Below are 26,516 nucleotides of genomic sequence, written 5' to 3' on the forward strand. Positions count from 1 at the left end.
AAAAACAAAACGCTAAACTAGCAGGGAAGGGCGAGGGAGCACTGGGGAGAGAAAATGTAATAAGGTTGTCAGGGACGGCCTCCCCAACAGGTGGCATCTGGGAGCTGGAGAAACGAGGGCATGGCCATGTGGGAGTCCTGGGAGAAGATTCCAGGTGCCGGGGTGAGCAGTGCCATTCCTGGGGCAGGGGCCATTCTGAGAAGCAACAGGGAGGCACTTGCAATTCGGGGCAGTGATGGAGAGTGGCAGGAACTGGGTCAGAGAGGAAATGGGGGGACACAGAGGGCCCCTCACCCAGGTGGCCTCTGGTGCAGACATGGAGAAGGGCAGGCAGAGGTGGGAATCAGGAGCAGAAGATGCTGCCGGCCACACCAGGTGATCCTGGCCTCGCTCCATCTCACATCCTGGGAAGGTGGCTCCTGGCTTTGCCCAACAAGGCAGAAGTGCCCCCACCCACCCCACCTCAGCTTACTCTGGCCATTCCTCTGGTCCCAGGAGCCCTCGCACCCCACACAAGTGGGAGCCATCCCGAGTCAGGGCACAGTGCTGTTGACATTCACTGAACTGGGAGGGCCACTTTTAACCTCCTCTCCCCTTGTAGCTGGAGGTCATGCCCCGGCAGAGCCCCAACCATGCCTCTTTCCAGAGCAGCAGCACTCTCTGCTGGGGAGAAATTCTCCTGGCCGACTCCAGGCAGAGCCCAGGGCCGTGCGTGGGGATCAGTGTGAAAAATAACACAGATGGTGAGCTTCGCCATTTCCTGTACAACACATAATTAGGTTAGATAAGAAACTAGCTGTGTCTAAGTGCTATAAATGTCTATATTAAGCTATTTTGAAAGTGCCGAGCACTTTGACATTTGAGAGTTCAGAGTAATTGAGGTATTGAAATAAAATTGCTTCTGTTATTTAAAAGGTCATTATCGTCTTCAGCTAGATATATGAGGACTATTTTCCACTCTAGTGAGCCGTTCTCTCAGGCACAATTAGCATCGCTTGAGCAGAGGTCTGCTGGGGAGACTCCCACCCGGCAGCCCCCGCCAGAGGCCCCAGGCAGTCATTAAGACCCAGGGAGCACAGGGAAGCAGAGGAAAGCCTCTGACACCCAGAATCCCGGCTGCCTAGGGAGAGCCACCACTGCCCAGCCCACACCGGCTGTGGACCAGTCCCTGCGCAGGGGCTTACTGTGCAGTTCTGCCTCATCCTCAGAAAGTCTTCAAGGATGCCACATTGTCAGAGCATTGTGGGTGAGGAAACTGAGGCCCCAGGTTGGCCACATGCAGTGAAGCAGCAGGGGTGCGGCCAGCAGGCCCGGGAAGGGAGATCTGCACTGAAGGCCGTGCGCTGAGCAAGGAGCAGGCCCAGACAGGGGCCAGACATGTGCTGGTCACTTTCACCAGACCCCTGAGCCCCTCCCTGCTCAGGGCTCACATAACATTGCTTCAAGGATCCAAATCAGGTACAAACCTCAAACAACTACTAGGATGTTCTACTATAAAAACCAAATATTGCAGCTTTTCTCATTCAAGCCACTTCAATCCCCCCTTATCACTGAGTTAGATAGAATGGTCTTAATTACAAATTAGATACCTAATTTAGTGACTAATTTAGTAACTAAATTTTATCCTTGGTTATCATTAATTTAATATGTCACAATTTCTAAATGTCCCTCAAAGAGATCATTGACTTCCAAAGACATCTTCATTGCCACAGTGTGGGACCTTGTGCTCCTGAAAGGCGAGGAATGGCAATGACAGCAGCCCAGGCACATGAGGGGTCTTCACAAAGCTCGTGGAAAATGCTTATGATGAAAAAACTATGATGCATTTCAAATTTTTTGCATCAAAATAAAGTCATAATAACTCATTATAACATTTTGAACAGCATCTAGTTTGAGACACTAAGAAGGATCAGACATCAATTTGAAAAAGGCCCTTTGAGAACAACATGAATTTTGCTAAAATTGAAGTAAGAACAAACATCAAATTTATTGTGAAGTTTGGGTAAAAGAATGGTGAGATTATCAATGCTTTAACAAAAGTTTATGAGGACAGTGCCCCAAGGAAATCAGCAGTTAACAAATGAATAACTCGTGTTGAGAAGGGACGAAACAATGTTGAGGATGAAGCCTGCAGCAGGAGACCATCCGCATCAGTTTGTGAGGAAAAAAATCTATCTTGTTTGGGCCCTCGTTGAAGAGGACCAATGATTAACAGCAGAAACAAGAGCCAACATCATAGACATCTCCACTGGCTCAGCTAATACAACTCTGAGAAAAATTAAAATTGAGCACACTCCACTCCATGGTGTCAAAACCATTGTGATCAGCAGACAAGAACAGAGCTTTCAATGAACATTTTAAACAAGTGTGATCAAGATCCTGAAGCATTTCTTTGAAGAATCGTAACAGGAGATGAAACATGACCTTACCAGTATGATCCTGAAGACAAACCATGATCAAAACAACACCTACCAAGAGGTGGAAGTGGACCAGTCACAGCAACAGTGGATGGGTCAAGAGGAAAGGTCATGGCAACAGTTCTGCGGGATGCTCTGGGTGCTCAAGACATTTTGCTTGTTGACTTTCTAGGGGGCCAAAGAATAATAACATCTGCTGATTATGAGAGTGTGTTGAGAAAGTTAGACAAAACTTTGGCAGAAAAACACCCGGGAAAGCTTCCCAGAGAGTCTTTTGCCACCACGGCAGAGCTCCTGCTCATTCCTTTCATCAAACAAGAGCAATTTTGTGACAGCTTCGATGGAAATCATTAGGCATCCATCTTACAGCCATGATCGGGCTCCTTCTGACTTCTTTTTCTTTCCTAATCTTAAAACATATGTAAAGAGCATCCATTTTTCTTCATTTAATAAGGTAAAAGACTGCACTGACATGGTTAAACTCCTGGGATCTTCAGTTCTTTAGGCTGACTAAATGGCTGGTATCACCATTTACAAAAGTGTCTTGATGTTGATGGAGTTTATGTTGAAAAATAAAGTGTATATATATATATATAAACTCAATTTTCCCATTAACTTTTTGAAGTCCCCTTGCATTTATAGGGCACTGGGTCTATGAGAGGCCATGTGCTGTTTATGATGAAATGACTCTTAGGAAACATGCACCCTTTGAAAGCAGGGACTCAAACAGGTCCTTACACACCCATGTTCATAGCCTCACTATTCACAACAGCCAAAAGCAGAAACAACCCAAATGTCCATGCACAAATAAATGGATGCACAAAATGTAGTTATACATCCAATGGAATATTATTCAGCCTTATACAGGAAGGAAATTCTGACGCATGCTACAACATGGATGAACCTGGAGGACATTATACTAAATGAAATAATAAGCCAGGCACAAAAAGATAAATCCCATATGATTTCACTACAATGAGGCACTTAGAATAGGCAAATGTATAGAAATAAAACCATTCTATTATAAAGATACATACACGTGTATGTTCATTGCAGCACTATTCACAATAGCAAAGACATGGAATCAACCCAAATGCCTGTCAATGATAAACTGGATAAAGAAAATGTGGCACATATACACCATGGAATACTATGCAGCCATAAAAAGGAATGAGACCATGTCTTTTGCAGGGATATGGATGAAGCTAGAAGCCATTATCCTCAGCAAACTAACACAGGAACAGAAAACCAAGCACCACATGTTCTCACTCATAAGTGGGAGTTGAACAATGAGAACACATGGACAGAACACACAACGAGAACACACAATGAGGCCTGTCAGTGGGGCAGGGGAGGGAGAGCATCAGGATAAATAGCTAATGCATGTGGGGCTTAACACCTAGGTGAGGGGTTGATAGGTGCAGCAAAGCACCATGACACATGTTTACCTGTATAACAAACCTGCACATCCTGCACATGTATCCCGGAACTTAAAATAAAATATTTTTAAAAAAAAAAAAGAAACAGAAAGCAGAGTGGTGGTTCCTAGAAGCTGGTGAGTAGAGGGGGATGAGGAGTTATTAATGGGGACAGTTTCAGTTTGGGATGATGGAGAAATTCTGAGACGGATGGCAGAGGTGGTTGAACAGCAATGTGATGCACTTAATGCCACTGAACTGTACACTTGAAAACAGTTAAAATGATAAATGTCATGTAAGTTTTACCACAATCAAACAAACAAAAAATAAAAATAGGGAAACATGCATCCTAGTGGGGGCAACCTGGCAGGGGCACATGCAGTGTACTGGAGCGCTCAGAGGGTGGATGCAAGGTCATCCGTTCTGCGTGGGTCTGACTTGGCATTGTGCATGTTTAAAAGCTCCACTTCTCTCTGTTTCAAGATGTCAGTGTGTGAGCTGCAGAGTCACACAGTTACTCATAAGAAAACACGGAGCCTGTCTGAACATCACAGATTGCGGGGCAGACAGTGATGTGGTGTCACTGGAGGATGAAAGGCAACTTGATATGGATGAAGAGCATGAGGAGGTGAGCCTGCCTGGGTATAAGGAGGCAGCAGGAGATGCCCTGCCTTCGTTAAATAGCTAGGAAGTCCTAGAGTGGGCTGAAATTAGACCAATTCCTGGTCCTTCCTCGGAGAGAGTACTTAAAATATGTATGTGTTGAATTCAGGGGAAAAATACAATATACCAGGAACACACTTTGCAAACTATAAGCAACTTACAAACATAAGTGACTCTCACAACCTTGCTCCTGAGCTGGGATGAAATAAAATTTTGTCTTTTGCTTTTTAAAAATCAGTTGAAGCCTGTACACAGTAGCCTGAAACTATCTAGATACTGAGACCAGGCTTCTTCTTAGGAAGTTGAGGACATGGTTTGAAGCAATTCTCCTGCCTCAACCTCCTGAGTAGCTGGGACTACAGGCGCATGCCACCATGCCTGGCTAATTTTTGTATTTATAGTAGTGATGGGGTTTCACCATATTGGTCAGGCTGGTCTCGAACTCCTGACCTCAGGCGATCCACCCACCTTGGCCTCCCAAAGTGCTGACATTACAGGCATGAGGCACCACACCTGGCCTGGGGTGCCTTTAGATGCTGCTGGGAAGAGCTGAACTGAATGTGTGGGACTAGCCCTGAGCTGACTCTCTGGTCCACACTGGTCCAGTGTTTCTCCGTAAAAATGTACCAGCTCTTTCTTGTTTTACAGAGAAGGAGCCTCTGCAGGGCCCCAAGGTGTGAACACTCAAAATTCCCATCAAGGCCACCCTGGCCCCACCACAGCAGAGGGTGCCGCCAGCCACCTCAGCCATGTCCCCACCCCCAGACAAGCGTGTTATTTCAGGCTGGTCTTTGATGGATGGAAACTGGCAGAGGGGGCTGCCAACAGGATAAATATAGCAGTGCTTTTTTTTTTTTTTTTTTTTTTTTGCTGAGTTGTGGAAGCTTTGGACAATGTTATGGTTTGGGGTAGAGAATTTGGATGCCTTCAGTTAGAAACAAAATCTATAGGGAAAAAAAAGGAAATCCCTGCCTTGTAGGTTGTGGTTTTTGTTTTGTTTTTGTTTTTGTTTTTGTTTTTTAGTTTTCAAAGCACCTTCCCAGTCCTTCTCCACAGTTAGTTGTATTTCTAAGTATTGAGAAGCAGTGTGAGGTAGTAGCTCTGTGGCAGGCGGCAGGGATAGTGTGGTGATCCAGCTGACATGGCCTGCCCTCACTGTCCCCAGGAGAGAAGAAAGCCATCCTTTAATGACCTTGTTCCCCAAGGAAGAACAGTCTAAGGAAGGAAGACCCTGCCAGACAAGCCCTGCTAGGAGCTGGGGACTGATCGCCAGTGTCAGGGAAGATCCCCGGCAGCGATTGGCGCTGACCCTTGTGGAACAGTCTCTGTGCCGGGCACAGTGCTCCATGTGTTCACACAGGTCATATGACATTAGCAGAGGGTTTTATCTCCAGGCCACACCAAGAGCAAGCTGATGAGGGAGCCAGCCCTGGGCTCTCTACCTCCCAGCATGACTACTCCCAGCTCCAGGACTGTGGGACAGCTCGGCCCTGGGGAGCAGCCTCCCATGTCCCTGCAGCATCCTCACCTGCCCCTACCCTCTGCCCTGGAGACAAATTTGTTCCAGATGGGAAGGTGACTGTTTAAGTCCTGTTGGCCCTACCACTTTTCAAATGAGGACGCTGCAGGTCAGTGAGCTCAAATGGCTTCTCAAAGACACAGAGCTATGGAAAAGGAGACTTGAGTTTTGGACCAGGGCTTCTGACCCTAAAGGCAATGCTCACACTACAGTGAGAAAAGCCATAGCTGACCCAAGAGAAAGCAAATGCCGTGGTATGTGAGGAGAAACAACTCCAGACACCAAGCCCCTGCTGGGAAATCCAGTCCTGAGTCTGGTGCCAAAGCCAGACAGCACAGCTTGGAACGCTCAGTTAGTTTACAGCCTGCATGTGACACATACTATCGTTTTACTTGCAAATAGAATAACGAGACAGGGAGAGAGGGAGGGGCAGAGAATGAAATGAAAACAGAGAGAGATTTGGAGCAAGGTTGGATTAGGAAGAGAATGTGCAAGAATGCAGAGGAGATGCAAAAACAAAACAAAGAAACAGCAACAACAACAAAAAACCCAGCTGAGCTATGACGGAGCTATGATGGAGGGCAGGTGCACGTGAAGGACAGGTGGAAGCCAAGGCTCTCTGCAGGTTTTCAGGAATTGCCCCCAGATGGTGGTGTCAGCCTCAAGTAGCGTGGTTGCTGTCCAGATTGAGATAGACAGGAGAAGCCTCCAGGGTTGAGGGGTCAAGAAAACAATGTCTTTGCACACCCATGTCTGTTAACTCAAGAAGTTCCAAACCCTGGGTGAATAACCTCACTGACATCTCTTCCAGCCAGTCATGTTCTGCCAATGGTCAGGTGGAAATAAACAGGTGATTGTACATTAACGACTGTCTCCATCTTTACTCAGACATCTGGAATCAACCATGGGGACAATAATTTTCATATAGATTCCAAATCTGTCCAAGAAAAGCAAATAAAAGCTAGAATTAACTAGGCCCTCCAGCCCCTTTCACTGGGGATGAGAGTGTGAAGAATGCCTGGATTTAGAGAGGGCTTAAGGCACAGAACTTTTCTCTGCAATGAATCTTTTTGTCTTTTGGCTACTCCATAGGCATACCAGAGTATCCTTTTCACTGTAGCATGTATTCTAACTTCTAAATGGCCTCAGTTTCCTCATCCTGGAACAAGACTACCTTGTGAGCTGGTTGGGAGAGACAGTGTGAAGCCACCAGAGCCCTCTTCGCTTGTTCACTACTTGAAATCCCTTCAACCCATCTCAGTTCCCAGGTAGCTTCTGGGTCCACTGTTTATTACAGTCCCCGAGGTGGGCTGGCCACCAAGGGGCCAGATGCTCCTGCTCTCTGGGACCTGGCACTTCCCCAGAAGAGGCCTGCTTCCCCGGAAGAGTCCCACTCCCTGACCAGGGCTGGCCCTACTGGCTGGTCTTTATAGTCCAGGAAGGTTCCCGGCCTCTGCCTCCTGGCAGATTCTTGCCCGTCCTCCAGGGCTCAACTCAGACAGACACTTCCTCCAGAGAGTCTATCCTAACTCTTTCCTCTTTTTAGTTTCCTGGGCACCTTGGGATTACTTCTCATTAGGTTCTTATACCAGAACGTCTTTTGGTTCTGATATAACTCGTACTTCCTATGACATAATAGGAAGAGCACAGGATTGGTACTGGGAAACTCTGAGTTTGAATCCAGCTCTACAACCAACAGTGTGGCCTTTGGCAAGTCTCTTATGATGACCCTGAACCTCATTTCTCAGAGCCATCCAGTAGCAATGATGCCACCTGCCTTTCAGGGCTGCCATGCAGTCCCTGGCACCATATCTGGCAAACAGAAGATACTCTGGCAACAGTAACCATCATAGGATGTTTTGCCTATTGGTGTGCTTCTATGTGAACACATGAATACCCTGTGAATTCAGTGTCTGACATAGTAGGAGCTCAGCAAAGATTTATGGAACTGACGTTGACCTCTGAAATGTCCCTTGAGCAAGCTAAGCTTATCTAGGAGACAGTTCCCACTCCCGGAATGGCTGACCGTGCTTCTTTCAGTTGGAGGTGCCCAGCTGCCACCTTCCAATGAATCCTCCCATCCAGCCCTGCTGGAGAAGGCTGGGCCTCAGCTGTCCTCCAGGGTTGGGCAGGGAGGCCACAGACAAGAGCCAGAGCATAAGGAGCTATGGAAGGGGCAGAGAAAGCCTGAGTCCAGATCCTGATGCCCACCCTGGATCTCTGTTACCTAAACTCTCCTTTAAATCGTGGTCTTTTGTATAAAAGGCGGGGAACGAAAGGGGAGTTTAAGTAGACAACCTCTAGTATCTCTTTTAGTGAGGACATCCTATAGAGAGGTCATGTTCCTGGAAACCAAGTCACCATCTTCTGGCGCCTGGGAAGGCCTGCACTGCTACCTGGGGGTGGAGATAAAATCTGCCACTGCACAGCGAGGGCCTCCTGAGTCCCACTCTCCTGCCAGGGCCTTTCTTTGATTGTCCCTCCATTAACGCATCAAAGAACCCCCAGAAGGTGTCTTCCTAGGTATCCCTGGGGTCAGTCCTTATTATGCGCACCTGCTGCTTGCCTCCTGAGGGATGAGGCACTTCCCATTGAACTTGCCAGCTCTGTGCTGCCACAGGGGCTGTCATCACAGCCAGCAGCTGTGTCGGTGGTGATCAGGGTTGGGAGAGCATGGGACCCCACCTGGGCTTCCTGCTCCTCTGGTTCCAGACGCTGCTGAAGACAGGGCTGGGTGGCTGGTTGCCTGTGGGGATCTCACCAGTCCCAAGGCCTGCTTGCAGCGCACCACGGGCTCTGATCATGGTCGCTGCTGCCACTGCCATGGGACATGCCCACGCCCAGCACAGGCTTGCTCTTGCAACCGTGAAGCTCCACACCACACTGGGCTGGGCTTCCAAGGTGGCAGCTCACAGCCACCGAGGCCTGGATTAACAGCACAGAGGGGAAACCACAAGAGGTGCAACCAGAAAGGTAGGCGGGAGCCAGGTATGAAGGGCCTTGCTACTCCTCGAGATGCTGGGCATCCTGAGGGCAGTCGGGGCAGGATGTCGGGCAGGGGTAACTCGGCCAGTCTGCATGTCGGAGGGTGGGTTAAATGGCAGGGAATAGGTCAGGGGTCAGAGTGGTGGTCCATGAGAGAGGTGATCAGAGCTGATGGGAAGCAGGAGCTGTGTGAATGGAGACAATGGGGAAGGTGCCGGCATGCAGGGGAGATGGACAGGAGAGAGGAGGGCTCCAGCGCTGCCATCCTGGGCCAGCTAGCTGAGCTCTTCTGCTTCTTCATCTGCAAATTGGCATAGAGTAGCACTGGCTTAATGAGATAAGACAGAAAACGTACTCACCACAGTGCCAGGCACCTGGTATTTTCAATAAGTCAGCAGTGTTTCTGCTGCTGTGGCTGGTGGACCATATCTCTAATGCTAGATTTGCAGCTTTAGCCACGGGGTGAGCGGTGGAGCCCTAACCAAGATGGCTGGGTATCAAGGGGTGCAGGGTGCTCTGATGCATTCAGTATTGGGTGAATCTTCCAAGATTCATGAGGGAACTGCAAGGGGGGAGCTCGTGGGTGGACGTGGAGCTCAGGAGAGGGCTCCATGGGGGCTGTGGAGGTGGGGTCCTAGGGATACAGCTGAACAGTGGTCGGAAATAAGACATTCTCTGCAAGAGAACACACGCTCAGCAGCAAACCCCAGAGGGCTTGGGCAGAACTGAGTTCAGGGGAGGGGGAGCAAAGGCAGCCAGTAGAGGGTGAGAGACAGACAGCAGGGAGCAAGCAGTGTAGACTCCAGGCTGCAGAGAGAAGGAACCAGAGGAGAATAGTGGCTTGGGAGGGGTCTATGCAGGTTGAGAAGCACTTGTCATTTTGGAGATGGAAGGAGAAGTTGAAGGTGCAAAAAAGACGAGGGGTTACATGGTGAAAGAGAACCCCAAGGAAACTAGAAATGAATCCTGATGAGGTGGAAGAATAAGGAGAAGCAGGAACAAGACATTGTAAGAATGAAAGAGCAAAAGAACTAACACAGCTAACTCCATTTTCAATTAAGGGAGCCCTTATCCATTCCTGCACGTAGGCTAGGATAATTTTAGGGCACTGAGATAAAATGCAAAAACAGTAATCATGTAGTTTTTGAAGCTAACTCTGGGATTAAAGAAGAAGTATGTAAACAACTATGTTTCGTTGAAGGTTTATAGGAGCTTTGTGATCTGACCAAGGACAAAGGAGTTTCCAACTTCCTGGACCCTCGCTGGTGCCCAGATGTTAGCAGTTGTTGGTCATATCTTTAACATAAAAAGAGCCTAGAATTTGTACTGACTTGAGATGGTCTCTGCAACACTAGTCTGCCATCTCCTCAGGCTGCCAGCTCTTGAATGAGCCTGCTTTTCCTTCCACCAAATCTTGTCTCTCAAGTTTGGCTTCCAACAGCAAGCAGGAGAACCCAATTTCAGTTACAACATTTTAAGGAATTCCAAACTGACTATGAAATGGACTGGGGTGCAGTCACAGGGAACTCAGAACTGGAGTACTGTGAGAACCTGGGAACCCACACATGGGCTGAGGGAGAAAAGAGATGGAGGAGACCCCACAAAGGGGAGGATTGGGTAGCCCCAATCCTTAGCTGAGCCAAAGATCAGCCCTGCAACAGGTCAGGGTTCCTCCAGCCAACAGGAGTGAGGGTGGGAGCAGAGAGGCTTCCTGAAGCCAGAGCTTAGTGCAAGAGGCAGTTTTAGGGTTAGAATGCCTGGAAGGTCGCCAGGCTGGCAGGTACCTTTCCATCTCCTTAGTTTGCCCAGCTTCCTCATGATGTTCTCTGGGTCCATTGTGGGCAGGACACTGGCTTAGGACCCTCTCTAAAGGCTCCATCTTTTGTGGACCACAGACCCCTTTTAGAAAACTGAAGAGAACATCAGACCTTCACACACACAACACAAACGTCTGCATAAAAATTCCTGGGTGTTGTTGGCTTCCCTGAGATCCCTCCGTAGACCCAGGAATCTGAGGTACTAAGTGTACACATAAACAGGAAGTAATCATCCTGGCCACCCCCGCATGTAGAAAGCTGTCATAAAGGAAAACAGAAGGCTGATTCCTTCAGCACAGCCCAGAACCCCATACAGACCACCTACTAATGAGCTTTCTCCTCGTTGTTGATGGAGGACGCTTGTAATAAAGTTTAATGTGGAAGAACAAGGTGCATTTAACCAAAGCTGTAAACATCTCTAATTATATTTAAAACTGTAGAGTACAGTACATTAACATTTAACAATCAGACACTAAATTGGAGTGACACTAATAGCATTGTGTTTATTAGAAATTGGGCACCAAGTCGTCTTTCACCAGTGACAACAGAAGGAACAGAAAACCTCCATGGCCACCCTTCCCCACCACGCTGCGTGTTCAGGAAGAGTCTTGTCCAAATCCCCACCCCCTGAGAAGATAAGGATTGCTCTGGGGAAAATACTCTCAGCAGACCAGACACAGCTCAGCGCCCACATCTGTTAGCCTTATGCACTGGGGAATGTTTTTTTTTTCCCAGAGAAAGAAAGCACTTTTAAAAAGGAGTAATCAATTAATTCAGAATGAGCAAAGGCTCAACCTCTATTCTCCCTGCCCTCTGCAGAGTTCACACTGCGGAGCCCTTCTTCCTTTGAGAGTCTCCTAGGAGCAGCTTTCTCTTGGCTCTCCCCTGCTGCTGTGACTGTCACTGTCCCCTGATCTCCACCTGGATCTCCTCGCCTGCTGCATACCTGCCAGCATGGATGCTCCCCACTGCTCAGGCCCAGCCCTTCCCCTCCTCAATGTGCAGGCAGCCTCTCCCTGGGAATCTTGCCCACTGTCAGGGCTTTGGCTGTGACCTATGCCCTGGGGACACCCCCTTTCCCGCAATGAGCACCAGATCCATGTTTCCAACAGTTTACATCCTTGCCACTCAAAGTGTGGTTCAGGGAACAGAAGCATGGACATCCCTGGGAGCTTGTTAGAAACTCAGAATCCCAGGTCCTATTCTAGACCTCCTGAGCCAGGATCTACATTTTTTTTTTTTTTTTTTTTTTTTGAGACGGAGTCTCACTCTGTTGCCCAGACTGGAGTGCAGTGGCATGATCTCGGCTCACTGCAAGCTCTGTCTCCCAGGTTCATGCCATTCTCCTGCCTCAGCCTCCCGAGTAGCTGGGACTACAGGCACCCACCACCATGCCTGGCTAATTGTTTGTATTTTTAGTAGAGACAGGGTTTCACCGTGTTAGCCAGGATGGTCTCGATCTCCTGACCTCGTGATCTGCCCGCCTCAGCCTCCCAAAGTGCTGGGATTACAGGCGTGAGCCACCGTGCCCACCCAGGATCTACATTTTAACAAGATCTCGATGATTTGTGCATGCATTAAGGTTGAGAAAGCACTAGTCTACGTGCCCATCTATCTGGACACCCCACAGCCACTCCAGCCCAGCATGGCCATGCTAAATGCAGACCCCTCCCCTACACCACGAATTTCTGTTTGGTTTTCCTTCCTGATGAACAGTTTCTATCCTATGTATGGAGATGGGAGTGTGGTCTGGAGTGGGGTCAATGTCCCTGCCATGTGGCTGCCTCACTTTGTAATGGGCTCCAAATGATACAGAGCTGGGTCACCTGGGTTTCACTGCAGTCTCCTGGATCAGGGATACTGGAAAGATGTCATGTTTCACATGGAAGCCAGGCTAAGCTTTAGGCTGACACAAAAAGACTCCCTCCAGCATGCAAGTGGCATGGCTCTTTTTTGTTACCACGCTGTTCCCTTCCACCTGTTGGTGCCAGTGCCCCTCAGTCCTCCTCTGGTCCTGCTGGTGTCCCTCTCCAAACCTGAGGCCTCCCTTCCTTAGGGACAGCATCAGTCCTGGAGCCCTCCACCGGGAGCTCTCCATTGACAAGGGCGTCGTCAGAGCCCAGGGTGGGGCCCACTCAGGCAGCAGGACACACAGTGCAGCAGGAGCTCAGGGGCTGCAATGCAGCCACTGGGTGTGCCCTAATTGGGCACCCTGGGTACTGATATCAGTATTTTGTTTGTTTGTTTGTTTGTTTGTTTTGCTTCCTGTTCTGGGAAGCAACTTTGATGCATACTGTATTCAAATTCTTTATGCAATCTGACTGGCTTGACCAAAACCAGGATTTAAACTGCAGAGTAATTAGAGAGTTTATGGAAGAGAAGAGTCTGGGGATGTTAGGGACTTGGGTGGAGTCCTGCCCTTCCAGGACATTCTCCTCCCTGCTGCTTGCTCAGTGTCTGTTGCCTTCCAAGTCTTCTCCACTAGGCAGGAGATGTGGCAACAGATAGATATGTGTCATTCCAGCTTCACTGCCCAAGGCAAAGATGATTTCTTTCTCCCCAGGATTTTGATATTCTAGGGGGCCATGTGCATGCTTGGGACCATTTCTGGCATGAGATCCATTCTTGGCTCAGCCTAGGTTACAGTCATGCATATCGCAGGCTGTGATGAGCAGGGCCATGAATAATCCCCAAAGCGAGGGGGTCTTTGGGCTTATTGCTGTGTGGGCCAGCCCACATTATCATACACTAAAAATGTATTTTCTAAATGCCCCATGTTGTCTTCACTCTCACAAGAGTCAGGAGGTGGGAGGCCTGGCTTTTCCTTATTTTCCCCGTGAGCTAACAGAGTGGCGGTACATTCGTAAAGAGGTGACTCTAAGGAATCCCAGGCCTCTCCTCCACTACAGCTGCTTCAGGGCAGGCCTGGGGGCTTTGGCTTGGCAAGACAGTTTCACCCAGGTGGATGCCCCTTCATACCTCCCGGCTTCCTGTGCTGACTCCATGTCAACCATGCCAAGGCCAAAACTCACCACCAAATCTGAGAGCATCTGCTGTCTGCCTGAAAGAAGCCACTGCACTCTAAGCAATGGGTTCATACTTGTTTTAGCTTCATTTAAACATTTAAGCAATGGTCTGCTTTGAAAATTACTCATATGTAGTTTCTGCCATTGATGCCTTATAGTGAAAACAAATTGACAAACTTTCCCTAATTTCTATTTCAATGATATGTGATATGTTTCCCCTTATCTTTGGAAATGACAATGCATGATTAGTGGTCCATGGATAAAGAATGAATGAGTGGGCACATTTTTTTAAGCTTACTATGGCAATAATGTCAATATATCCTCTCAAACAAGCACCAGATACAAGTCATCCATTGCTTCCAGTTCTGAGCACAGCTTGGGCGTTTGCTTCTGGAGATAACAGTGGGACCAGCTCTGCCTGGATGCTGTCCATAGCTTCCAAGATTCCCCTGGGCAGCATTTTCAGTAGGAGGAGATAATCTGCAGGTCCCCATTCACACACCTTAGTGTGGATTCATGCAGTGATGACCACAGTTTTGGAGAAAGAGGCTGGATTCAATCTATAATATAACAATGACTGGTTTGACTCTAACTGGGAGCTACCAGCTCTTAAGAGCATGTGTTCTTGGTAGAATGTGTTCCTGTCCGTGCATAATAACCCTAAGCTCTCCTTGGATTTAAGTGGGTGGGTTTGGGGGTGAATGAAGTTCATTTCCGTTCTGCAGAGGCCTAAGGGGCCTGGGAAGATATTACCCCCTGGCCCGTTGCCCTCTTCCCACCATGTCCTTTTCATGTGCTCCCTCTCCTTCCCATTTGGCAGCCCCAGAGCCCCACAAACCCATAAGGCTCTTTGGGCAAATTAGGAGATCATCCTCTGCCCTCAAAACACTATACATCTGTCAGAACACTGCCACGATAAAATTAAAAATCCCTGTGATAATTATGATATAAATGGTGTGCTAACCATATATCCTCCCCTCCCAAAGAGATGCTCAAAGAAGTTCTAGTGAGTTCTTCCAAACAGGTCTTTCTTCCTCAAAATCTGTATGGTTTATTCACTGCCTTTGAGATCTGGCAGAGAGAGAGAGACACAGGTGTTATCCAAAGAGGGTGAACTTCCACTTTGTAAAGGCAGACCGGTTTGCTCCCAGAAAATCAATATCTGCTTCCAATTTGGACCCTTTCCAATAAACCATAAACTCTCATGAGCCTCTGGGAACATTACTGTAGGGCTAAGTTGGTGGACATATATTTGGTTTTTAAAGTTATTGCAATGATACCTTAAATAGTGAAGAAATTTTCATTTTGAAAATGCAGACTGGCTTTAGCATGAATGTCAACACAGAGCATTTGTGTAGCAATTTACAGTTTCTAGAACTGGCAAGATTCATTATCCCATTTTACCCTCAAGAATTCTATGGTAAGTTAAGTCATCTTTACACAAACATGGAGTCTGAGGCCATTGGGGGATAAGAAATTCAGCCAAGTTCACACAGCTATATAGAGGGCACAACTCATACCCCAGCTGTGTTTAAAATAGATAATTTATCATATATACATGGTCCACTACATAGTCAAACAATTTCTATAGTGTGCAGTAAATAGCCACCCAGACTATACTCACATCAAGAAATGTCCTCAACAACACAGTTGACAGGATGGTGCTTTCAGAATGGATCCCCTGCCAGTGAGTCCAAGATTCCTGTGTCCCAAAGGTCCACAGAGCAACTTCCCCATGCACCCTGACCCCCATTCAAACCCATTAGAATCACACACAAGGTTGCAATGGGCAAGGCACTTGGCAAGAGGAGAGTCTTCAGAACACACTTTCCAGCTTGGCGTGTACTTCCCACTCTCCTACCCTGAGGGCACCTGGCAGCAGACACCCTCAGGCGCTGAATCAGAGGTGACTGAGCTTGGCACACAGTGAAGAAGCCCATGCGCTCCAGTGTGTCTTCTGATGGCCAACACCTGTGCTCCTTTGGAAAAGGGTGAGTAAGCACTTCTTAGAGAGTGTGTTTCTCTATCAGTACAGGTCCACCTTGTGAAAGGGCTGGAAGCCCTCTAGAATGGTGTTCTTCTTGTCCTGCGGCCTCGGGGTCTCATAGGTGGGCACCATGGCATTCAGTGCCATACTTCTAGTCAGTCTGTCCCTCTGGCCTTAATCTTCAGGGTCAGTGCATCTATTTAAAACAAGAGATGCCATCTCAGGTGGTGCTGGCAATCAGCAGTTGGCTGTGGCCCTGGCAATGCCATCTGATCCTTGGAAAACCAACATATGTGCCATCTTACAGTTGAGTCCATAATGGCATTTCCTCTAGCTATATACTGTGAGCTGGTCTCGTGGATACAGGAAGAGTAGAGAGTAAAATTAAGATTTAAAAATGATTTTAAAGAAAACCTGGCGAAAGAGGAGAAAAATGTGAAGGGGTTTGGCTCAGCAGAAAATCTCCTTGGCTGCTCTCAGGATCAGAATCCTTATGCTCAGGGCTCAAATCCAGGCGCATCTTGTCCTGGGAGATCTGTCAAGAGCTGTGGCCCCTATTCTTTTGGGGAGAGCAGCCTTATACTTCTTCGAAGGCACCCAGAATGCCGCTGAAAAGGGGCTCCCCACCACTCAGAAGGCATGGGTGAAAATACAGACATAAAGGCTTTGTCTCCAAGGCTTCATAAATCACTGGGTGGCAGGTATTAAATAGAACCTTGGGGGAGGACGCTGTACTACAGCTTGTTCTCCTCGAAGAGGATCTGGGCATAGACAGTGCTGGTGGGGGCGCCTTTGGCAGCCCGGTGGGGTTTGATCAGCTCCAGCTCGGCATAGGTTAAGTTTTCCTCAGCAATCTTTGGCTATAAAAGAAAAAACAAAACAAAACACAATTCTAGCTGACCACAGGAGTTCTACGTCACACATTCATTCATCAAGCATGCATGTTCATAGCATTTTGGGATTCAGAGAGGGATAAGTGGACAAGAAATTTAAGAGACTACATAATATCCAATAACATAATTAATAAGATAGATCTCATTGTCTTCTACAGAGCACTATGTCCTGCAGTGAGATCCTATGATTTGCTTTCAAGTTGACATGAAACACTCACAAAAAAAATGACTAAACACAAGGCTAAAATAAAACTTTAATGCTGAAGAGTAAAAATAATGTAACTAATGGTCTCTGACCAAAAGGGAAATATAAAGGTGGGGATGGAAACAAAAAAATTCTAAAAATTAAAAACAACACTAGAATGCCACCACCTAGAAATTTTTGTAAATGACTTAGTATAAAACTATAATTTCAAAATATCTTGAAAATAATGCTAAGGAAAATATTCCTTGCCAGAACCTAAAGCCTATGTTTGAAGCAGTGCTGGGAGAAAACCATTGCCTGAAATACTTATGCTAAACAACATCAATTAAGTAAGTCAGGCCTCCAACTCAAGGAGTTAGAAAAAGAGGAATAAAATAAAGAATAGCAGAAGGAAGAACTTCATAGAAATAAACCCAGACTGCATAAATCACCAGTAAAACAGATAAACTGAAAAATAAATTAATCAAGATAAAAAGGGAAAAAGCATTAAGTGAATAAAATAAAAAATAAGATAGACACAAACTAAATGAAGGAAGTTTAAAAATGTTTAAACAAGGCAGTTTGCTGAATATACTGAAAAAACTTTGAAATACAGGATAAAATGCATTATGTTCCAGAAAAACAGAAATTATAAACATTAACTCCAGGAAATCTGAATGTACCATCAAAAAGGAAGGAAGGAAAGAAGGAGGGAAGAAGGAAGGAAGGAAAAAAGGAGGAAGGAAGGAAGGGAGGGAGGGAGAGAGGGAGGAAGGGAGGATATCATTTATTAATACAAATTTTAAGTTAAATTTACTCAGAGAGAATGAAGTACATTAAAAGATAGATAATCATATTCAAGTTTATTTTTTTCAGAAATGCAAAGATGGTTTGATATTAAAAAGTCTATTAATAACATTCATAATAGTAATAGATCAAAAGAGAAAAGGCATATGATTATAGATGCTAGAAAGGTACTTAATACCATTAAAAACACATTTTTGTTTAAAACAATTTTTGAATGAAGTAGGTGTAGACATATATTTTCTTAATATGATTAAGGAACATTATTAAAATAAAGAATAATTGGTGATTCAAATCTAGTGATATTAACAATTAAACCTAAAAGTTATTTTTCAATAAATGCTGTTGGAATACTTGGACAGCCATTTGAGAAAAAAAAATCACATCCTTATATCATTCTTCACCCCAGGTTAATTCCAAATGAATTAAAAATTTTAATGTGGAAAATAAACCTATAAAAGTACTATAAAATAGGTGGGGAGTTTTTTAAAAATAGCCTCCAAGTATGGAAATAATTTTAACATATGACACAAAACCCAGGAGCAATGGAAAAAAAGATGTGTGTACATTTTCATGCTACACATGGCAAAACAGTCTCTAAATAAAATTTTAAAAAAACTGAAAAAATGAGGAAGATATTTACAGCTCATATTAAAGGGCTTTGCAATTCAACAAAGATAATAATCAAGTTTCCACAAGCAAATTCAGCAAAGGACAACAGACAGGACCAGCAGTTCATGGGAAAGAAAAATGCATGCATCTCGGACACAGATGAAATGATACTCACCCTCTCATAATCAGAAAACCGACACTTAAAGTCACACTTAGACATCATTTATTTGTCTTTCAAGTTGCCAAACATTGAAAAAAAAAAAGGCTGACAAAACATAGAGGTCCTCTGCTATACTATTGGTGGGAGTCTTTCTTGGTACAAGCAAATAACTGTAAACACTTAAATAGGTATCAGTAGGAGATGGGTGCATTCGTATAACGCAATATACGGTGCAGTCTTTAAGAATGAAGGAGAAGCTATATGTGTACTTTATATTTCACTATCATATCCTGTGTAAATACGCGTGTATGCGTGTACGTAAGTAAATATGTGGGTACATATTTTACATACTTAGGAAATCCTGGGAACTCTTGGCACTCGTTCAGAAAATGGAGAGCACATTAACCATTGCTCTTTCTAGGGAAGTAACCTGAACAACTGCAGGGAGACCCAGCCTTCACTGTGTACATTTGTTGTTACCTTTTGGATTTTGTAGTAGGCACATGTATTTAAACAATGCATTAATTAATTTTAACCCATAATTAAAAAAATAAAAGTTGGTCATGAATTTATAGTCACACAGTCATTTTCATTTAAGCACCTCTGCTCTTTATAAGGATGTCAGACTTAGGGTTTTTTGGTTTTGGCTTTGGTTTTGTTGTTGTTTGATTGACTTTTTAAAAAACAGTTTGTATGCCTATTTCCTGGTTATCTGGTGGAAATTCCAAACAACTAAACCATCTTCATTCAATTTAAGTTTCTTAAAAAGAATGCCAGAAGCAAAATACTTCTTTTCTTTTGCGAGGATGCACCCCAAAAAGGCACAGGAAGTAGTAGACAAGGAGAGTTACAAAGAATTCCTTAAGCCAGCACCTCTGCTGGGGGTGACTGCCAAGTGACCTAGACGAATTGTCTAGCAATTTTTCAATTTCAAAGTTAAGATCATTTATAGGGATGAGAGCCTTCTGCTTGCCTTTTGACACCAAAAGTCTTTACACTGCTTCTTAGTCATCCATATCTTACAAGCAACAAAAACCCTGTTTACATTCTCGCTTTTCATTTTAATTACATTTCCCATTATAATGATTCCATTCAGAAACGCCATGTGTCCTCAAATAAGCACACAAAACCCAACTCATGTAAATTTTAGCACCAAGGTTTATGAAATCATATTGTCCAGGTGTGTTATTACATTACCTTGAAATTGCATTGTTTTCTAGTATAGATTATCTGTTTATTCTTAAGTTATTCCATTATGTTTGGATATGAAAAATAACACTAGTTCTTTCAATACAGGTCACCAGGCTGGCTTGGCTGATGTGTTGTTTTCATACATTTTTATGATGTTCCTATAGTAAACATAATTTAATAAAGCCAAAGCACACTAAATAAATAATTGCATCTAGAAAAGCAATAAAAACAAATAAAATTAGTACTTTCATAAGTGGAAAAGGTACTTCAATTACTGCTACAAGCAACAACCCACCATAAAATGTGTAGAATCATTTCCCTTATGCATATTTCTGGAATATAATAATTTGATTGAAGATATGAGGCAGCTCACAGGAGGCTCAGAACTGTGAAGTGTATAGTTTCCAAGATAAGATGCATAATATCAGTCCTTGGCATCTTTAAAGAACCTATTGTTTTTCTGGCATGCACACTTGGCTATCACGATCAGCCATGTGCCTAATTACATTTCCCAGCTTGTTTAACTGGAAATAAATTCCTAATGGCCAATGAAAGGGGCAAATGTATATTCCTCACTGGTTTTCACCAAACTACGTTTCTTTGCACTAATGTTTCAGTGGAAGGTTTAAGGTGCATTTGAGGAGAAGCTTAGAGAAAATTTTTGGCACATCACTAAGACTAGGTAAACTAAAAAACTGATGGTAAAACCAAGAGCCAGGAGCTGAAAGCAGTGGTTAAAGCAGGTGGTTGCAATGGGGCACAGCCTGACGAGGAGCCTGTTGCAAAGCCTCACCTTTACTTCAGATGATACAAGTTTACTGCTATCTTCAGTAGACAAGCCCAAACTGGATTTAAGCTAGGGAATCACTCCCAGCATCTCTAAAAATGAATGAGGAAGCACTTCGGTTAATTTCCTGACAGACGCTGCCCTCAAAATGACTCTCTTCAAGCCCCCATCCTACTCTGGGGGATGCAGGAAGTACAAAAGGTTGTGGAGTGTTAGTACAAATTGTGGAACTCAGGATAGAAGCTTCAGCAGTGTTGAACTGTCTACTCACAAACAGTCTTACGACTGTAAATTCCATTGAAAGCCTCAAGGAAACTGCTTGAAGGAGGAGTTCCAGGCCTCAGACCCAGACCGAGTTTTACATTTACATCCAGATGTTGTAATCACTGGAAAACAGGCAGCAAGAGTGAACCAACTGCTGCTGGGAAGTCCTGGCAGAATCCTTTAGAAAAAGCCCTAGAACTTTCTAAATATGTGAGAAGCAACTCGGCCATTTCCTCTCTCCCAGGGCTGTTTGGTTTTACTTTATTTTCCGTTTCACCTAACCTGTGGTGACTCCTGGTCAGATTCTCTTTCTATTCCTCAAATAAAGGACTGGCATTTGTTGTATTCAGCTGCTTGGTATTTTGTGTGTCTCAAATCCCTTGTTTCACGGACCCTCAGTCTCACTTTTTATATCAGAAAACTACCAGCCAGGGAGAAAACTACCAGCCAGTGAGAATCCACAAATAATTCTGGAGGAGGATTCTATGAGCAAGGGGGGATGGAGGGTCAGATACAGGCACGTATTGATGCATCAAAGGAAGGCTGCAATAAAGGGAAATTCTTCTAACTCTCAGATCAATGAAAGTGTTCATGGAGAAGAGGTGAGGAGAGTGGCTGAGGCTATCGTACTGGGGCTGACAGCAGATCATGGGTGCAGGAGGAATTTGGATCCTAGTTTAAAGGTCAGCTGTGTGATCTTGGGCATACTGGAGCTCACAGATAATAATACCTACTTTGTTGGACGATTATGAGGATTGAAATGAGGTCGATATAATGTTTTGGCCCAGCAGCTGCCCCATAAAAGGTGCTGAACATGTGTGTGCTGAACAAATCAGTGTTTCAGTGGCATCACCTCCTCTCTAGGGTCAGCTAAAATAGCACGCATATGTGCACGTTCTGAATGCTTCATAAGTTAACAAGAACTTTGTGAACTAAGTAGCCCTGGGTATCTTTTGACAGGTAAGGAACAGATTCTAGGAAATTAGTTGTTATGGACTGAATCTTGTTCCCCAAATTTCCTGTGTTGAAGCCCTAACTCCTAAGACCTCAGAACATGACTCTATTTGCAGATGGGTTTTTTTAAAGAGGTAATTAAGTTAAAATGAGGCCATTAGGGTGGGCCCTGATCCAATTTGACTGGTGTCCTTCTAAGAAGATGAGGATACAGACACACACAGAGGGAAGACCACATGAAGACACAGGGAGAAGGCGGCATCTGCAAGCCAAGTTGAGAGAGAGAGGCCTTGGGAGAAACCAACCCTGCCAGCACCTTGAGCTCAGACATCCGGTCTCCACAACTGTGAGAGAATAAAGTCTGTTGTTTTAAGCTGCCCTGACTATGTGACTGTGGTGTTTAGTTATGGCAGCCCTAGCAAATGAATACATAAGTCAAGGTGAGGACAGAAGAGAATGGAAGAAGAGAAAATAGCCTTCCTGAAGGGGAGATGAGAAGAACTACCTGACAGGGTGGGAGAATATACGAGATCAAGGCATTTATGTCAGCAGCAGAGCACCCTCCCTGAGACAAGGCAGGGGACAAAGGTCTGATACACTTACCCCAGGTTCAGTGAGGAACAGGGCTGGAGGAGAAAGGCTCTAGGACTTCCTCACATGGTACCCTGCCTCCACACACACTCCCATCCCCAGCTGCCTGGCCCGCCATGGCCAGGCCTTGGCCTTGACCCTGGGCTGCAACAGATCTAGCTGGGTTGCTGGCAGCCCATGCAAACCTCCAGCTTTCTGGAAAGGGGACAATGGTGACTGCCATGCTGACTGGTATGAAGGGCACCTGGCTCCAGCAGGGGAGGGAAGCTAACAGAGGAAAGCCACCCAGGTGTGGCTGCCTCCATCTGAGCAATGCACCTGGCTGCCAGGTGACCGGCACACGGGCTAGCTGCAGGACATTCCTGCCCTCTGAACTGCACCCGGGGCCGAGACAGATCCTGCAGTCAGCTGAGCACACAGAGGCTGTGAGTGCCAAGGGTCAGGTTGTTTCTGCCCCCAAACCCTGTGTTCCATCTGCCATTCTGCAGCTCTTTCTCTGAAGCCACTTTTCTTTTGTTGCCACATTTCATGCTGGGGATGTAAGGAGAAACAAAATGACATACAGAAGCAGCCCCACCTAAGGAAGAGACTGGGCTGCGGTTTCAAGGTAGAAGACAGAAAAATCCTACAGGAAAGGGCTCCTTGCCTAGGGAAGTGATCATACTACGTCTGCGTGCTCGGACTTCCCTGGGCACAGCCTCACTTCTTCCAGGGAAAAACAAACTAGATCTTAAGACACAGAGGCAACATGAATGAAAACCAAGGCCAATCTGCTCAAGACGGTAGAGCAAACAGACCGAGGAGCCTAGTGTCTGCCGCCTCAATGAACCACTGGACTGGCCCTGGGTCTACCCAGGGTCTCCAGGTTTAAGTGACTGAGGGTTGAAATTCACCCCATGCTCAGCTCTCCCAAGACATTCTGTGGGGCAAGAGTTGTTCCCACCATGATGGGAAGCTCTTCTATAATATGTCTATTAAGATAGGTGCCTTTTTGTAATCTACCTAAAGGTGCCATATAGACGGGCAGTGGCCCTGGACTATGCCCAGATATCTTGTCCTAAAACACAAATAAAAACCAATATGTTTCAAGATAAAGTGAAATACATAAAATAAACCAAGGCTTTGGGAAGTCACACTCCCAGGGCTAAGCAGAAGTGACCAGATGTTGGGAGGTGGTGGCGTTTCATCTCTGGGTCCCACCCTGCCATGGTGGCAGCCTGCTGCCTGCTGCCCTCCATGTGGAAAAAGAGGGCCCAGCTCATGGTGGGAGAGGATGGTGGGGCTCAGGATGTGGGTGTTGACAGGTGCAGGGCTGGGCCAGAAGATTTATTCCCTCACAGCAGAGGAACCCGCTGCTACCTGACTCAGGGATGTTTCTGACCTGGGTTCTCTAGCAATGAATGCCACAGGTTGCAAAACCCTGAGGGAAGGTGTTTCTTTACATTGCACATCCTGTGACTGCTGAAAGTACCAAGCCTTACACTATGGATGCAAAAGAGCCACGTATCCCCTCAGTCCTCCTTCCAGGCTCCTCCCTGAAACTTCTCTAACAGGGAAGGAGAGTACCGGTTTCTGTTTAAGTTGATCCCCTCCACATGAAGCTCTTGCCCGTCACACACAAGGTGGACCCCTACTCCTTCAAAACCCACCAGGCCCTCTGAATGCTCTGACACTGATACCATTGGCGGCCACACTCTCCTGCACTCACTGCACCTGTGATGTCCTCTGACCCTGCACAGCGAGCTACTGGGATTCTGCCTCGCCCTGTCTAATGACCATGATCACCATCACAGAACTGCTCCCTGGCCAGTGAAGGAAGGCATTTTACAACAAACTAATGAACTCATTCATTTATACAAGTAACATCTAAGAATGTTCTAAGCATGCATGTTTCTGAGCTATGTTCTCAAACGTGTGCCAGGCCCCCCACGCTGCAGGCATGTTCACCAACATGTGTCCACAGACTCAGCCCTAGGATTACAGTTCCACTCACGCCTCCTGCTGTGTCTCCAATGACATAATGGAGGTTTCTCAAAATTTTGTTTTGTTTTAAATGACATGGGGTAAAATTGAGTTTTGAGGTGCCCAGTTCTAAGAATTGTAACACAGGTATAGATGTCTGTAACCACTGCCACAGTCAGATCTCAGAACAGTTCCATCACCCCTGCATGCCACCCCTCTGCAGTCCCATCTTCCCTCCAGCCTGATCCCTGGCAACCACAGATCTGTTTTCTGCCACTATGTTTTGTCTCTTAGACAAGGTGACATACAAAGAATCATACAGTGTGTAACCTTCTGGGATTGGCTTTTTTTACTGAGCATAATTCCCTGAAGATTTATCCCAGAGTTGTTGCAAGCAATGATTGTCTGCTCCTCTGTTAGTAAAGAGTATTCCACATGCTGCAGCTAGCCATCCACTCACCTGCTGGATGACTTGTGGGTTGTTCCAAGTTTTTAGTGGTTATAGAGTTGTTATAAACATTCAAATATAGGTTTTTGTGTGATGTTTTCATGCCTCTAGAGTAAATACCCAGGAGTGGGTTTCCTAGGCCACATGGCAAGTTATGTTTAACTTTGTAAGAAACTGCCTATTTGTCCAGGGTGGACCATTTTGCCCTCCTACCTGCAAAGCATGAGCGTTTCAATTGCCCCACATCCTTGTCAGCACTTTTTTTTCTTTTAGCCATTGTTCTAGGTGTCAGTGGCACAGTAATTACCTATTCCTTAGGCTTAAGGAACTTTCCCATCCTAGACTTGAACTCAAGTGCTCCTGGATGGCTGCTGAGCCAGATTAAATTCTCACATAGCACAGTTTCCTCTCAGAAGCATTAGGAAAGGATGATCACACAGACCAGGCTTAAAATGCAGTGATGAACCTTCCTGGACTCTGGGCATCACAAAGTGAGTCTACAAGTTTCAGAGCTTGCAATGGCCTGTCTAGCCTTCTGTTCTGCCAACAGTGAGGTACTATAACAGCAGGTAGCAGCCTCTGGGCTGAATCTCCCACCTCTAATGCAAGCCCCTTTTCCCCCAGTTTGAGGGTGATAATCATGGAAAGTATGTCCATGGGGAAGAACTATTTGATTTGGCTAATGCGAGAAAAGTCAACCTCAAGGAATTCTGAGGCTGTGCACCTTTCTGGAAGATAACACACTTTAAGCTCTTAATGGGTAGTTTCTGAGTATATCATTTTGTAGGTGTCTTTCCATGATTCAAGCTGGAAGTTAACATTCTTACTAAGAGAGGTTTAGCATTCTCTTATGCAGACTCCTGCAAAACAACACTTTTTCAGAGATCACAGTTAGATGTGTAACTTGAATTAAGTCACAGGAATAAAAGAAAAATGCAATTGCAGCCTCTGCAAGTTCTCTCAATGTCAAAAGTTCAATTAGGTAATACCATTATCACAGCAACAGATCAATAACCGGGACATGGAATGTTTATGCTAACGTCACCTTAGAGTTTAAAAATGTGACTGCAGCTCCACAGAGCTGCACTATCAGGAATCTATTTACCCATGAGAGAATTACAAATTATCAGGGGCAGACTTCCTCTTCTACCTGCAAGATAAGTGCTCATTTTTTATTCAACGGAGTAACTGGTAAAACAAACTCTCCCCTAACAACAGCCACTGCACATATAACTATGGCCACCAAGGAGCTTGAGGCTGTGCATTCAGAAAGCTTGATTTGACAGAGGGTCTTCAATGGGTCTCCACAGGACCCAACTCAGGAAAGTAAAGTATGCTGTGAAGCCTATCAGTCCTACTATCATCGACATGCCTTGGATATGAACTTGACTTAATCTCAAGTACCATGGGTGCTGATTGGCAAATTTATTTAAACATATTATGAAAAGAATAGGTTTTAATAAAGAGTTCTATGGTGTTCTATGGTGTACATGTTAAATGAAAATAAAGAAACAAAAGAAATTCCTTTCCAAAACAAAGGACATAATCCAGAATGGCTTTGGGAGGTAGCAGAGTGTGGTGGCTGAGAATTGGTCCTTCTGAGAACGGAACTCAGAAAACACTAATTTTCACCATCTCGCTCCATCCTCATGCCAGCCCTGTGAGGCAGGGCCAGTGATTATGGAGTCTGGATTACAGGTGGTGTCCGGATTCACAGCCAGTCAGTCCTTCCCAGATGCTCATGGGCAGTCCCAGGCACCGCAAGTGCATGCTCAGAGGCAGTGTCTATGCTCTGATGTGAATGCCTTGTATCCAGGTAAGCAAACAGGCAGAC

General features: G+C 45.6%; 1 protein-coding gene across 2 annotated transcripts in view; it reads right to left on the reverse strand.

Moving 5' to 3' along the window:
• Positions 1 to 10,572: 10,572 nt before the first annotated feature.
• VSTM4 (V-set and transmembrane domain containing 4) overlaps positions 10,573 to 26,516 on the reverse strand; it is a 102,854-nt gene continuing 86,910 nt past the window's right edge. Inside the window, exons 8-9 of one of the 2 annotated variants that reach the window (XR_008510412.2) lie at positions 15,470 to 16,692; positions 10,573 to 14,916 (exon numbers count right to left, since the gene is read on the reverse strand). Coding sequence is in view for 1 of the 2 variants with exons in the window: in XM_024254120.3 (XP_024109888.1) it covers positions 16,567 to 16,692 (126 nt within the window). In the remaining variant the exon portion in view is untranslated. Of the gene's footprint in view, positions 14,917 to 15,371; positions 16,693 to 26,516 lie in introns of those variants that run through there. The other variant, XM_024254120.3, reaches the window with a different exon arrangement.

The sequence above is a fragment of the Pongo abelii genome, chromosome 8 (genome assembly GCF_028885655.2).
Source record: "Pongo abelii isolate AG06213 chromosome 8, NHGRI_mPonAbe1-v2.0_pri, whole genome shotgun sequence".
In the NCBI taxonomy this organism is placed as follows: domain Eukaryota; kingdom Metazoa; phylum Chordata; class Mammalia; order Primates; family Hominidae; genus Pongo; species Pongo abelii.